A 15,121-nucleotide genomic window follows, 5' to 3' on the forward strand; every position below is an offset into this window, starting at 1 on the left:
CTGAATGGCCGGTGGGAGGCGGGGCTACGCAGTGGCACTTGATTGGCTTAAGTTTTTCTACTCGGATTGGCCGGCGTGGGAGCAGCGGGGCGGGGCTGCCTGTGGGGCGGCTTTTTTAAAGGGGCCGCGGCCCAAAGGGCCTTCTGCTTTGCGTGGTGCCTGTAGCACTGTGTCTGTATGTGTGTGTCTGCATATATGCGTGCGTGCACGTATGTGTGTGCCTATATACATGTGTGCATGCGTGGGTGTGTAGATGTATACGTATAGATTGTGTGTATGTATATGAGGGTGTATATGCATATGTGTAGATTGTGTATATATGTGTGTGCATGTATACATGTGCACGTATGTGTGTGTATACATGTGCATAGATTGTATGTATAGATTGTGTGTATATGTGTGTGCATATGTACATGTGCACATAAGTGTGTCTATGTATATGTGTGTGTGCATGGCTGTGTAGAGTATATGTATAGATTACGTGTATATGTGTGTGCATATGTACCTGTCCAGGTATGTGTGTGTATGTATATGTGTGCATGTATGTGTATAGATTGTGTGTATGTATGTATATATGTGCATAAGTACATGTGCTTGTATGTGTGTCTGAATATGTGCATGTGTGCGTAGATGTCTACTATAGATTGTGTGTGTATATACATCTGTATGTGTGTGCTTATGTACATGTGTGTACATGTGTGTACATGTGTGTGTGTGCCTGCATGCAGCAGGAGGCTGGCCCATGACCCTTGAGCACGGGCAGCACGTGTGCCACCCTGCCTGCCAGCCCCTGGCGTGTCACAGAGCCTGTCACCTGGCCGCGTCCACAGCCTGGGGGTCCCAGCCCGGGGGTCCCAGGGCAGGATCAGTGCCCTCGCCCTTCCTGGGGCCAGCCGGGCTCGGGCCTTGCTGCTCTTCCTGGGGTCTGGAGGTGGCTTCATTTCTCTGAGCTCTCGTTTGGGGCGGGGGGCTGTGTCTGCAGAGGTCGGGCAGCAAGCATGCCACCACGCCGGCCGATAACTACTACCTGGCCCGGAGGAGGACGCTGCAGGTGGTGGTCAGCTCCTTGCTCACCGAAGCCGGCTTTGAGAGCGCTGAGAAGGCCGCGGTGGAGACGCTGACGGAGATGTTACAAAGCTGTGAGTATCCAAGCTTTGTCAGTGCCCAGTCACACTGGTCCCCTGAAGTGCCTTGGTTCTCTGTTTTCAAATTTTTATTATCTTGTGTTAATAATGTTTGCAAAAGCAGAAGGGTTGACCAGTGGCTAGAGCACAGCCCCGGAGTCACAGACTTCTGTGAGCGTGAAATGCTTGTCCGAACTCAAAAGTACTTATGTTACTCACTGAGTACTCATTAGATGCTCATTAGGTGTCCTAATAAGCTCCACATACTGAGATGCTGGCAGAATAAGTAGCGAAGTAACAAAGTTCCAGACATTTGGTTAGTTAAGGCTGCAGAAGTGCCTGTATCTGGCAGCTCTACTCCTGCTTTGCTGGGTGATGTGCCTAGGATCTCGGGTTCCGTATTTTTCTGAAATCAAAATTTGATCAAGTTTTGTATTTTTTCATGCTTGTGATGCAGATTTGCTTTTTGCATTTGCAGAAAACATCTGACTCTTTGATCTTTAGTGTCTCCATACTTCGTGTGTGCATGTGCTTTAATTTCAAATACACAGGTTGTAAGATGCTGGATTCCGGGAGCTGTTTTTCATTCCTTGCTAAATTTGCTAAAAATTCACTAGGATTGGGCTGATACTTTTTTTTTCCCCTCCAGATATTTCTGAAATTGGAAGGAGTGCGAAGTCCTACTGTGAACATACAGCCAGGACGCAGCCTACGCTCTCTGATATAGTGGTTACTCTCGTGGAAATGGGTGAGTAGTAGACTGGTCCCATTAATTCCAGCTGCCCGCATTGCAGAAGATCTGAGTGTGCTGTGTTGGTAGGAAAACCTGTCCGTTGTGTTTCTGATAGGTGTGTGATGCCCACAGTTCTGGGCTTCGTGTGGGCACTCAGATATCGTTGCACAAATGCAGTATAAATATATACAGAGTGCGTGATTTTCTTTCACATAAAATTATTCTGGAGAAGGCTGAGAGAAGGGATTTTTGATGGGGTAAACTCTGGGTGTGATTTCTGTTTCCTGTTTTGTATTTCAGGGTTCAATGTTGAAACGCTTCCTGCGTATGCCAAGCGCTCCCAGAGGATGGTCATCACGGCCCGTATGTGGGAAATTCTCTTCTTACGCAGGAAATTGGAAATAATTTGGCATTCCTATGTGCTGGCATCCAGAGGGCTCCTGCTTTCCTGATGGATGATGCAGTCCAGTGCCCCTGGAAGTGCAGTTTGTCTTAAGAAATCCTGTAATTGACTGTGTAATAGGTACCCTCTGCCAAACTGGTTGCCTTTGCCTCAGCATCTTTATTGCACATGAGAATCCTCAAGATAGTTTTGTTCTCCTTGTGTAGGAGGGAGGGGTCAAGTAATCCTTATTCCTTTTTGGAATGCCAAACACAATCTGAAATTACTGCTCTTGGGATGTGCTCTGTCCCTTTTGTAGGACCTGGAGACATGGGTTGCAGTTCAGTACGAGCTAGCACTTCATGCCTAACTCTTGGCAGAATGAAGCTGGCTGATTTATGTGTGTGCATGTTTTTTAACTGTAGCTCCTGTGACAAACCAGCCTGTGACTCCCAAAGCCCTGACAGCTGGACAGAACAAGCCACATCCATCCCACATTCCTGGCCATTTTCCTGAGTTTCCAGATCCTCACACTTACATCAAGACACCAGTGAGTGAAAAAAGATATTAATTTTTTTTAATGCCATTTGGGGTCTGTCTGAAGTCAGTGACACCAGGAGTGGTGTATTTTTACTGCAGTGCAGGTACTGTTTATCCACAATGTTGCTTCTCCTGGCTTAATATCTCGCTTGCTGGTTGTGGGTTGCCCTTGCTGTAGACTTCTGGCTGTTGAGAGCTCTGAAAATCTGTGAATGTGAAGGTCAATGCTTGCCTGTAGCATCTGCCTCCTAGTAGTGTTTTGAGCTTCAGCTGTCTGCGTTGCATCCACTAACCGTGTTCTTTTTTTTTTTTTTAACTTCCTGCTGCACAGACATACCGGGAGCCAGTATCTGATTATCAAGTCCTACGGGAAAAGGCAGCATCTCAACGGCGCGATGTAGAAAGGGCTCTCACACGTTTCATGGCTAAGACAGGAGAAACCCAGAGTCTTTTCAAAGATGATGTTAGCACTTTCCCACGTGAGTTACCTGGGACACTTTGTGCTGTAAATGACAGCTGCCTAGCTGGGTATACACTCCATTAGAGTTCTTGCTACTGCAGGAGGTGAGCAGTGAATGATCACAGTGTGTTTGCCCTTCTGAGACACTGGAAGGCTGGGAAGTGAGGGTTGTCTTTTCAAAATGGGGATGAAAAACAGAATCGAAGCCAAATGGTAGCCTTCCACCCTCACCAAAAGCTCACTTTCTTCTGCTGGTGGAGAAGGCCTTGGCTGATAGGTGCTAAATGCAAAGCTCATCCCAATCCTGTCTCCGCCCCTCTGTAGCTTCTGAATAAGTAATTTCTTCTCTCTCATATTTTTATGGGAGAGAGTGGAGGTTTTCCTGTTCTTCTGCCTGCAAAGCAGTGATGAGAATCTGCCCAAGGCTCACTGACAGCACAAATGTCAGTGTTATCTTAAGGGGGCCTAAGTGATGCTTCAGCCTGTGAGATAATTGAACCTTTATGGAGGTCAGGAAGGATTTTTTGTGTTAGTATAATGCTGTGTCTGTGGCTGGAAAAATAAGGGGGCTCCAGAAAATATGAAATTAAGAGACTGCCATCTTTTAGGGACAGCGTATTTAATTCCTGGTCTCTGGGAGCAGCAGGGAAAGAGTCTGTGTGTTTAAAACCAGAACCAGTGGAAAGCGTTTGGTCTCTAAATAACTGGTTGGGTTTTTGCTTCCTATCCTCGGAGTTGAGGAGTCTTCTCCCAGCTTGCTGACTGGGTCCTTTTCCCTAACCCTAGTGATTGCTGCCAGGCCTTTCACCGTACCCTACCTGACTGCTCTTCTCCCCTCTGAGCTGGAAATGCAGCAAATGGAAGAAACAGATTCATCTGAGCAAGACGACCAGACAGACACTGAGAACCTTCCCCTGCACATGAGCACGGTACGCCCAGCCTGAAAGATCAAGGTCTCTTGGGCCCAGTTTCTTAACGAAACCTGGTTCTTTGCCTGTCTTCCTTGCAGCTGGGCACAGTGGGTGGAAAATGGCAGTGGGTTGCATTTTACCAGGTGTAAAGGCCTGAACATTGTCATGGTTCTTTAACTTCCTGCAGGGTGCAATGCAAGCTGAGGTTGAATCATGAGCTTTCGGTACAACCTTCATCTCAGTGTTAGGGGAGAGAGGATTGTCGTTGGATCCCACACTGTTCCCAAAGGGGATCTTCTTGTGTTAGAAATCAGGAGTCCACACCTTTAATGCAGCTCCTTGTGTGCTGCTGTTTATCTTGGCTGTTGATTATATCTAATTTGGCCATAGGTTATGTGGTCTAAACTTCTAAGCCTTGTTTAGCCTAACTTTGGTTGTTTATGCTTATGCTTTTTATTTAATGTGGCAGGATGATTCAGGACCTGAAAAGGAGAACGCTTCAGTGTTACAGCAGAACACATCCCTGTCAGGCAGTCGGAACGGGGAGGAAAATGTGATAGACAATCCCTACCTCCGGCCAGTGAAAAAGCCCAAGATCCGCAGAAAGAAGTGAGGTGTCGCCAGCCCACTGCTCAGAGAAACCCAGGGGTTTCACCTCCGCTGCTGTGGGTGAAAGGCATGGAGCAAGACAGGAGAGACAATCCAGCTAAGTGGCAGAAGCAGAAGAATGATCTGTCTCTGCCTAGTGAACTACACTCTCCATCCTGGTTTGCAGTGCTCGCACTTTCCCCTCTGCTCTCCTGCTGACTTGGAATGGTCAATGGTCAATTGCCTTAAAAGCGTTGAAGGCCATCGGGTTACAGACGGGAATGGTCTCGTTTACTTTGCTTTGTTCTCACTGTTGGCAGGATTTACTTTCTGAAGAGACGAGGGACATGAAGGTTCTTGCTGCTCAGTGCTTCCCAGCAGGCTGTGCAGAATACAAAGGCATAATTCGTTTATGGCTGGCTGGCAGGCTAGAAAAGAAATGTCTGCAGTCAATGCTGCCTGGCCTTCTAGTCTGAGAAGCATGTTTTAACACAGACAAAAAAGTCCCAGAGAGGTTTCTTTGGATTCTTGGCAGTTAAAAGCAAACAGACTTTTCTTTTATAAACTAAAGGCATCTGATGTGTTGGTAAGAGAGTGAAGTGTAAATACAGAGCTGAGATGGAATTTTATTCTCACTTTTGTGACTGCAGCTGGACTTCTCACTTAAAAGCAGTAAGTGTGGTGTTTACCCTGTTCTGCTTTGAGATAATTTTCTAGCAGTATGAATGGCACAATTTAACAGCTGCTTCAGGCTATTTTTCAGTTTTATTGTTAGTTTCAACACAGCACAACTCCTTGGAGAGTTCATGCCTTCACTAGTTGGTTTGAAAGATGCTGGGCTGAAAAACTTGGAATACAGAATAAAGCTGTATTGGTTGCAGTCCACAAGGCCATGCTATTGATCGCACTTTTTTCATCCATTTTCAAATCCAGGCATTTATTAATGGAAGTTGCTCCCCCCTCCCCTTTATTCCCCCAAGAGTAGAAGACTTTATTTCAGCAGTGAAAATGACTGGTGATGGGATTATTGTAATTATTAGCTGATTCTAGTACGGCTTTGCTTTAATTTTCCTTCCAACGTTTTCTTAGGCAAAATATGGGCTACATTTCTTTGACAAAAGACTCCTGTAGTTTGGTCCAGTCTCCCAAGCATCTCTTCCAGATGAAAATGTGGTGCTGGAAGAGGCAGCCGAGACTGTGTGCTACAGACTTCCAGGCAGCTCACAGTTTCCTAGAGTAGCAGCAAGGAATCTGTTGCAGTCACCAGGGAGATCAGAGTTGTGCGTGTACGTGTTCCTCTCCATTCAGTTAAGGCATCCTTCCAGGCCTCCCTCTTCCCCTGTCACCCAGGGAGGAGGAAGATAAAAAGGAGTAATTGTTTCGGTGAGCATGGAGGTGTTCCTGCCAAACAATCTGAAATTAGATCTCTAGCAAAAAAGCCCTGCATGTGCTGTTGCCACGTGTGCTGGTGCCTTGGTTGTACAGAATAACAAATGTACAGAGACATTGTGTATGTGTGTATATATATATAAATTTATATCTTTTTTTTACTTGGATTAAGCATTTTTCATAATGAGAAAATCCCTCGCTGGGTAGGGGAAAAATGTAGAATGAAAATAGTAATTTTTATGTTCATAATAAAAGAAATTTTATCTCCTACAAGCAAAACTGGCTGAATCTTTTAAGTTTCAGGAGTGGAAAAGCACCTGAATGGAGCCCGAGTGTGCTTTCAGTGGGGTCTACAAGCAGTAGGAAGTCTTGTCCTTCCCTCTGCATCTCTTCCTTTCTTCACAGCAACACTTGATAGCTGAGAAGGTTGGGAATTTTCCAACAAAAACTCTGGTTCATTAGAAATATGCTCAGTGAGGACAAAGTGCCTTTTGAAATACCATCAGTTTTGCAAAAGCTTTGGTAGGTTTCTCCACTTCTCACAGGTGGAACGTGGTTAAGGACTGCAGAATCATAGATACTGCTTACTTTCTTTTACACCGTCTTTTACCCATGTATTTTTCTCCTGATTAGAAAACCAGGACAGATGGAGGTGAAGTGTGCAGTATCAGCCACGAATACAAAGGTGAAGCCTTAAACAGCCATAAACCCCAGGTCTTAGGACAGTACAATTTCCCGTGAGTCATACCCCCACCTTCAAAAGATTGCACCAAAAGGAGCAACTGCACATCAGCAAGGACATCCCTTTTTAGCAGCTGCAACTACAAAGCAGGCTCTTGTGGTAGGGAGGGCAGGGGCTGGTGTGCCTAGAGAAGACTGGCCATGCTGTTGCAGTGCATATATGAGAGCACTGGAAGACCAAAAGTGGGAAACTGGAAGAATATATTGTGGTTTTACAGCTGAAATTGGGCTACAGGGGGAATTTGCTACAGAAACAGGTAAACAGACCCTGAAAATTTGAAAGCCTGCGTTGCAACTGGTAGTTATATCAAGAATGAATGTTGCCTGCTCTTAGTTTTCCCCTGAGATTGAATCAAGGCTGTGATCACACAGATCAAGTCGCTGTGTGAAGGTTTGTAAACATTTATAGAAATCCCTAGGGTCTGAGTTGTACATTACAGGAACAACCGATGATGAGCACCAGAACCTTTCTGTTTCAGACTGAATTTATTATCATGGCCAGATTCTTAATTAGAAGCATGTGGCTTGCTCGTTGCTTGAGAATATCTTCTTTGTGTCAGCAGGGGAAAAGCTAGTAATGCAAAATTAAGTCTTGCAGGCCGTCTGGTCTAACCTGTCCCAGCACAGCCTCCTTCCCTAGGAAGTTTGCTGTGTGCTGCTTTAATATAGCAGCTGGCTGTGCACAAAGCCATTATACCCTTCCTGAACATACCTGAGGGCAGTGTAGTACGATGTGCACCCCCATGTTTTGTCAGCTCTCCTCAGGCTGTGGGTGAACCCCTGGGCCCGGCCTGGAGCATTTGCTGGGGATGAGGAGATGGTGGTGAGGAGGCTGGGGAAGGCAGGTGGTGGCTGCGGGGAAGATGGTAGTGTCTGCTCCCAGTGCTGAGGAGACGGGGCAGCAGCCCGGCTGCCCTGTAGCTGTGTTAATTTGGCTTCTTTCCGGTGCCAGGGAGGACTGGATTTTTTGGGGAGAAGGCCCCTGCGCTGAGGGAAGCCATGTTGGGGAGGTCAGGTGTTTCTGTGGTGACCGACACAAAATGGCCGCCAGCCCTGCCTGGGCCGAGGGCTGAGGGAAGCAGGGCTGAGGGGTGCTGCGCGCGGGCCCCAGCGGCACCCCAACACCTACACAGGCAGCAGACACATGTCCCAATCCCAGGTAAGCACAACTTGCAGCAAGAAATCCCTCTTTGTTTTATTTTGGAGAGGCTGGGTAGTGCGGATGAACACCTCCATGGGTGGCGCGAGGCCTGAGCTGCGCTGCCGGCAGAGAGGACGTGTGGCGACGGCCCTGGCTCCTCAGCTGTAGTATAAACTCAGGTAGGCCACTCGATTCCGGTGTTTCCAGAGTTCTTTGTCTATGGTCAGCTAAGAGACAGCTACTATCGGTTAGATATTAGCAATGACAAGCACTTCAGAAAAGTGCGGGAAGGTGCAAGAAGGTTTTATTTTCAGCAGAATTACATGGAAAGTCTGCACTCTGGTTCTCTCGTTTTGTGGATGGAAACTTCCAGAGCAAATTTCTTAATGTAAGGTTTTTTTGAAGGACTGTAACTGTGTTTGCAAACCAGCATTTTCTGATAGAAAATCACTTTGTTTCTTGTGCCCCAGGCTAGTAGAGCCATGTATCCAGCAGGCCAGTGAGGGAAGGATGACAAAACATAGTCCAAATGCATTGAAATAATCATACATTTTCATTTGTCACAACCCTTGAACCAGGAATAACATCCCTTTATCCCTGTCCTTACCTTCTGTACCTCCATTTTTAGCATCCTCTTCGCTGGCATTGGCACTAAAGACCAGTCTGGAGACCCAAACTTCATTGGCCAAGTGATTTTTTTGTGTAATGGCTTGTCTGCGTTGTAAGCTCCAGGTCTAAAGAAAAAAGTCACAAAATACCTCATCTCTGGAGCTAGTGTATGACATTTGTAATACTAGAATTTACCAGCCTTGCCTTGATCCATGGGAGAAATGCATGTTGTGGTATTCATGTCATCATGCTAAGACTAAAACAGGGGAGCTTTTTGAAGATAAAAGCATTACTGGGAACTCAGTTACCTATCTCCCATTTGTGTCTTAGTATTTCTTTGCGCTAGTACTCCTGCTTCTTATTAAAAGTGTAAGAAAATGAGTTACATTACCCAGGGAAATTTTTATCTGAAGGCTTATCTGGAAATCGTGGTGTCCTAGTGGAAAATGGAGCATAGGCAGGCTGGCATTTTCCCTCTTTATTCCAGAATGACTGGTACGTTGCTGGGCTGGGAGTCACAGTCTGCAAGAGAGAAAATTTCTGTAAGGAAGATCTTTTTTCTGCAAATCATTCCTACATGCTCCAATGCGCAGCCAGCTGGGTATTGCCGACTGCTGTTCAATGTATGCTTTGGCTACTCTGATAGAGTAAAAAAATCAGAATAAGTCAATATGCACTCCCTACTCCTTACCCAGTGAGGCCTGTGATGTTTCTGCTACTATATTGTTATTCTAGAGAAGCTGGGCCAGAAAACGTAGCGTGTTTGTTCAGGTAGTATAGCTGATTTTGCCTCTATGTGTACATTTACATGTGTGTGTATATGATACAAAGGTATGTATATATAGAGATGCATGTGTTGATGTTGTTAGAGCTCATATGAGTCTTGGGTCTCTAGGCTCAACACCTCCCACTAGAATATGTGTAAGGAGTTCTGTAGGTACCAGATACATTAAGTTGGAGGCAGCCCCAGCAAACGTGATCGAAACTGATGGTCTGTGTTGGGAACAGCCTACAAATTCTTGCAAAGCTTCAGCCCTGCCGCTGTGAAGTGCGCTTTTCTTACCTGTGGCTCTGGTATGAAACGCTGGGCTGTTCTCGCTCCTATCACATAGCCTTTCTTGCTCAAGGGTTTGTTTTCCAAAGAGTATCTAAGGCTGCCGCTCTGCAATTCAAAAGCAGAAGTCTCTTACTGACATTTTTAAGACACCATTTCCATCAGGGGAAGGGCAGAAGTACATGAGCAGCAGACACTATTCCTGTTAATTCCTCTAATTTCTTGCTAACGTAGAGTGTTAGGGCAGCTAGAGCTTTGAGGACTGGTATGTTTGGAAGGGGAAGGGCATTTCTTTTTCTACGTATATGTGGAGACCTCGTACGATGGGTTGGCAGGGTAGGTGTGGGGGACTCTGTGCCTGGCTGGCCATGGTCCTGTTGCTCCTGTACTGTGCGTCTTCTGTGAAGGAAAAGCTCTGAGCACAAAAACTGAGTAACTTACCTCGTGACTCAAGTAACAGCCTGGCCCAAGCGAAGGGTCTCCCCTGATGGGTATGAGCTGGATTGCCAGCCTGTCTGGGGCATGGTGGAGAGGGAACATTTTCCGCTCTTGACATGACCCAAAAGAGATCCGCTTCCGTCCATCTGTGAGATCAGGAGAGGAAACGCCACCAGTGTGGTGACCACTTGCCACTGTTTTTCCTTCTTAAGTGTCTGCTGCTCCCTGCCTGAGGCCAACCTTCCCCTTATCTCCCAGATGGGAATTTTCCTTGACCCTGGATATTTCAGGAGGTCTGCCCTTTGGATACCTGTTCCCTCCTGCCACGAAGGTTTCTTTTTCCCCAGCCTGAGCAAAGAGTAGCCTAGCAGCCCAGTTGTGGGGAAGGTTGCTGGGGAAGCCCAACGCCACTGGGGAGCTGCAAAAGAAGGAAAGCCCTTGTGCCCACACCCCTGTCTCCCATGGCTCACCTCTCCGCTGCCACTCCGCTGCCATGCTGCCCTGTCAGCTGTCAGGGTGTGTGTGTGTGGGGGTGTGTGTGTGTGTGTACTCCGGTTGCCATAGACACGGAGGGGGGAGCGCTGGAGGGAATGCTGGTGACGGCAGTGCCTGAAGAGGGCAAGGAAAGAAAGGATGAATAATATCAGCCCTGTGGATTGTGCTGTGCTGGCTCCTAGTCCGAGGAGCTGCTGTGTTCGCACCGTCAGTCAGTAGGGGAGAGATCTCTGGGGAAGCAGTCTATAGATCGTGCCAGCAAGACCCTTCTCTGTGATGATTCTTGTGGCATGACCTGATCTGCCCTATTGTCTCCTCCCTGTCTTTTTCCCTGTACCTGTCTGTTAAGGCAGGGCAGTGAGTAACCCCTGCAAACTGCCTGCAGAAGACCACTGAAGTCACCAAAATGATACCCGAGGGTTTGCTACTCACTGTCCGATCTCGGGAATCTCGTAGCCAGCCTGAATGTCGGAAATTCCTGCAGCAACAGCCGCGGTGATCATGAGACGGGGCTTGTTGACCTGGGCGGCTTCCTGCTCAAAGGCTGCCAGCATTTCCTGAGGGATGCCAAGAAACGTGTCTCACGTGGAGTCTTTGGGCTCAGGCTTTGCAAGCAGAGCTGTGCAGAGCAGAGGGCTTGACCAAAACCTACCTTAATCAGGACGGTAAAGAGGGTCTTGTCCTGGGCTGGGCTGCCCCTGGACCCAGGGTACTCCCAGCCAATGTCCAGTCACACAGGAAAGGGAACGTTACCCTGGGCTGCACTTAGGAGTTAGTAACTGCATGAGGCAGATATAATCAGAAATGATTGGGCCATGTTTCCTTGCAGGATAAGGTATTCAGAGAAAGTGAGGTAGGGTTAGTTATCCGTCTCAGAACTGACCCTCCAAGGATAATAATGGATTTCTTTCCTTCCTACTTTGTTTCAGTAGATGAGTCAGTGTAGGAGTATTGCACCCTTAAACTCATGGGTTGGTGGTTCTGAAGGCTGGGTCTCTTCCCTAAACTGAATCTTTCCCCTTTGCTGCCACGTAAGGAAGAATGGAGGCAGCAGGGATCTTTGGTGAAGTGCCTGGAAGGTAGGAGGCTCTTTGCGAGTTTGCTGGGCCACCTGTTTGACCTGCCTTTGAAAGCTTCTGCAAAGACCTAGCAAGTGGCTGTGCTTGTGCTTCATTCAAGCTGAGCAGGAAGGAGCTGCTAAAGAGGAAGCTTACATGAGAGCAAGCAACATATTTGCACTTTAGATTGAGCATGCCATGCTTCATCAATCTTTTGTCTTCAGAGACATCATTGCTGTGTGCCTGTCTGCCTCTCCTTCCTCCTCCGTGGTTTATAAAAGAATTTTTTTATACAAGTCTGTTCCATTTCCCTGCATGTGCCATAACTGAGAAGGGTTTGGTAGAATTGGTTTTGGGGTAGAAAGCACATACCCATCCGGGCATTCAGCAGGAGGGCTAGACCTTTACAGAAAAAAGGTGTGGGATTATGAACTTGTAGAAACTCTGGTATATATCCTGTAATGCAGACAATAAAATTGCTTCTGTCAATGGGCCTATTTTTTCTCTTCTTCATGAAGATCTGTCTGAACCCAACATAACCTGTCTTCCAGGTTACAATTCTTTCTGATCCAAGGGGGCACACAGGGTAGCTCATGGTCATTAACAGCTCAAAGTTCTGCTGGTTCTTTCAGCCAGGGTTGGGCAACAGGTGATCTTGATGCCTGTAAGCATGGCTAAAATAGCAGAAGCCTTTTGGAATATACTCTGCTATGGAGACAGTAATAGCCTTTCTATCAGAATGGCCAGTTTTCCTCCTTAGAGTGTCCTTTTCTTAGTCCATGATAGTTTTTCAATGTAATAAAGCAATTAAATCAGGAATTTGCACAGTTAAAAGAAATCAACTGCAAAAGTAGTGCAACATATAATCACCCCGAAAATAACTGCTATATATTTTCCTTTGTCAGAAGAATGTGCAGCATTTTAATCCCTCAAAGCCCCCTGTATAGCCACCCAGTAGAACAGTGAAAGAGCCACAAGTAATTGTTATAAAGGTAGAGAGCTAAGTTTTGAAGTGGGACTTATTGGTAATCAAAGTGAGCTTGGCCATCTTTGACCTGGAATCTGGTGCAGACTGTTTCTCACTTTTGCATGCTTCTCTCATTTCATGCCAGTCTTGCATCAACAAAGATGGACAAATATTACAAAACTTGGGAAAGATCAGTACCACAAACAAATGATACCAGTACAATGGGCCTTAACACTCCAGCTGGAGATACCAGTATATCAAGCTGTGCCATGTCCTGGTGCTGCGAGGGTAGTTGAAGAGCAAGATTAGATAGGTTTTATTTTTGGAATTTTTTTTTATTGCAGGAGGCTTTGTGTCAACACTGGCGATTATGCAGTGAGAGATGGCTGAAGTGTTCAAACTCGCGCTGTCATTGTGTATGCCCGGAGGTGTTAGGCACTGCCAAACCAAGGTGGTTTACAAGGGTTTTGTCTCCTTGGCTGGGGCAGTCAGTGGGACAGGACTGAGTAGGCCTTGGTCTCAGCAATGGGCTTTTTGGATGACACAGAAACGAGGCTCACTTGCTGTAGTCAAACTGTCTGTCGGGACTTATGGGACTTTTATGTGGTTTCTTTCCTTTTGCACACTAGGCACTGTCAGGGCTAGTGCAAATGTTGGAGTAGGACACAGTGGGCAGTTGCTTTGCACTGAGATGCTGCTTAATTCATGTTAAGATGATGTGAAGGTGAATTTCCAGTAGGTCACCCAGACTTGGTTGGATGGGAGCCTGGAAAACAGTCTCAAAGTTGTCCATATCATGTGAAGTCACTGACCTGCAGATTAAAATGTATTAGACCAACCCTTCAAGTTCTGTGTATGCACTCGATGAGATATGGCAGATAATGAAAGAGACAACCATCTTCAAGGAGTATTTTTCCAGTGTATTTTTTGGTCGATAAAGTAACACAGTGCAAACTCAACTGGAATAGATCTGGAAAATCCTACCCTCCATGACCTCTGGAGCCTTGCAGGTCTGTTATCTGTAGAAGTATGTTTTGGTGTAAGAAGGAAAGCATTTGGGGAAGTATCAAGGACACTAATTTGTCTGCATGTGGTGGTAACAAATGTCAGTTGGTCAAATACTGGAGTTTTTCTTCAGGAGGTTTTCTGCCTTCTTTCTGTCATAAGAAATGTTGTTTGCCATCAGTTCCTGAGGAAGTGGTTCTAGGCCTTAAGCAAGGGCAGAAGAATTGGTCCTCACTGAAAGGATTCAAGTTAAAAGAGTTGAGTATGGAGGCAGAGGCCTTGCACATTATTTCTGTAGCTGAAATGTTTGGTTTCAGAGAGATCCACCAATCTGAATTGTTTCTGCTTTATCTTCACTCCATGTACCAACAAAAATTGTCACTATATTGATTCTGTGACTATGCTAGGACTAAATGTCTCTGCCCTTCAATGGCCTGGGCTCTTTTCTGATGGATCATGGAAAGGAGACCCTGATTTTCATGTTGTCTCCAGCTGAGCAGTGCCCAGGTGTTCCTTTCCTGGTGTGGACTTCCAGGATGGTTCCTTAAGCTTTCTCCTCTTGTCAGGGCCAGAGATATGTCACATTCAGGCATGACGCTTACACAGCCTTTCACCCATCTCCTGCGAGATGTGTCTGACAACTGACACTCAGCAAAGCCTCTAATAAATGCTCTTTTCCCCCAAGACCTTAGCTGGCCTTGCAGCCTCAGTGTACAGGAGCCATTGCTTTAGAGAGGTTTTTTTGTTCTCCTTGCCCTTGCTGTAGAGGTTAGGCAGGTCACTGTGGAAGGCTAAAATGTGGAGAAATGCGAAGGTCAATGCAATGGTGCCAGGTGTTTTGGAAAGCCCTATCCTAACCCTTATCTGGATGCAGAGGTACAGGTATCGGACTCCTGGTATGGAGACATTGGAGCTGACAGCTGATACAGGCATTTGTGCTGATGTCTTTTATGACAGCCAAGGTTCATGTAGCAATGCAGAGACATATTAGGTAGATAGGCCCTTGGCAAGATCCGGCTTTGGATTTCCATGTGAAGCAAGGCTGCAAAGATGCTGTTGAGCTAGCTTAAATGCATTCTGGGTTCATTTTTTGAATATGAAAAGCTATGGGACTCTGACAAAAAAACCCTGGGGCGAGCTATGCCTGTTTTGGGCTGCTGATCTGATGTTCTTCACTTCAGGCACATAGCTTACTACCTCCATGGACACATCCTGTTGCCAGAATGGTCCTCCTTAGTGTGGAGTGGTGTTCTTGGAAATCCCTTGGGCATTTTCCTAGGGGTTTATACCCCAGATACGTCTGCATATATGTATATATATATAGCCTACGTTGCTAGAGCTCATATGATGAGTCATGAAGCCCTAGGCTTAGTACAAGGATTTTCCTGCTGCTAGGCTATGTGTATGGAGATCTGTGACTACCTACACTCTGAGACTGGTCTGCGTTTGCCTGTGTACTACAGCCACCACCACCTAAAAGCCTACT

At 46.4% G+C, this 15,121-nt stretch overlaps 2 protein-coding genes across 2 annotated transcripts; one reads left to right on the forward strand and one right to left on the reverse strand.

Annotated features, from left to right (window-relative positions):
* Positions 1-35: 35 nt before the first annotated feature.
* TAF8 (TATA-box binding protein associated factor 8) lies at positions 36-6,294 on the forward strand. Its single transcript, XM_027816623.2, has 7 exons — positions 36-1,139; positions 1,774-1,872; positions 2,158-2,220; positions 2,665-2,789; positions 3,111-3,258; positions 4,026-4,168; positions 4,620-6,294. Exons 1-7 carry the CDS (start codon positions 1,127-1,129, stop codon positions 4,761-4,763), a joined length of 735 nt encoding a protein of 244 aa, XP_027672424.1. The 5' UTR covers positions 36-1,126; the 3' UTR covers positions 4,764-6,294.
* Positions 6,295-8,167: 1,873 nt separating this feature from the next.
* On the reverse strand, positions 8,168-10,605 carry PIFO (primary cilia formation). Its single transcript, XM_005447165.1, has 6 exons — positions 10,581-10,605; positions 10,114-10,256; positions 9,682-9,780; positions 9,010-9,140; positions 8,617-8,743; positions 8,168-8,236 (listed from the first exon to the last, which is right to left on the reverse strand). Exons 1-6 carry the CDS (start codon positions 10,603-10,605, stop codon positions 8,168-8,170), a joined length of 594 nt encoding a protein of 197 aa, XP_005447222.1.
* Positions 10,606-15,121: the final 4,516 nt, after the last annotated feature.

This window comes from Falco cherrug, chromosome 16 (assembly GCF_023634085.1).
Source record: "Falco cherrug isolate bFalChe1 chromosome 16, bFalChe1.pri, whole genome shotgun sequence".
NCBI lineage: Eukaryota > Metazoa > Chordata > Aves > Falconiformes > Falconidae > Falco > Falco cherrug.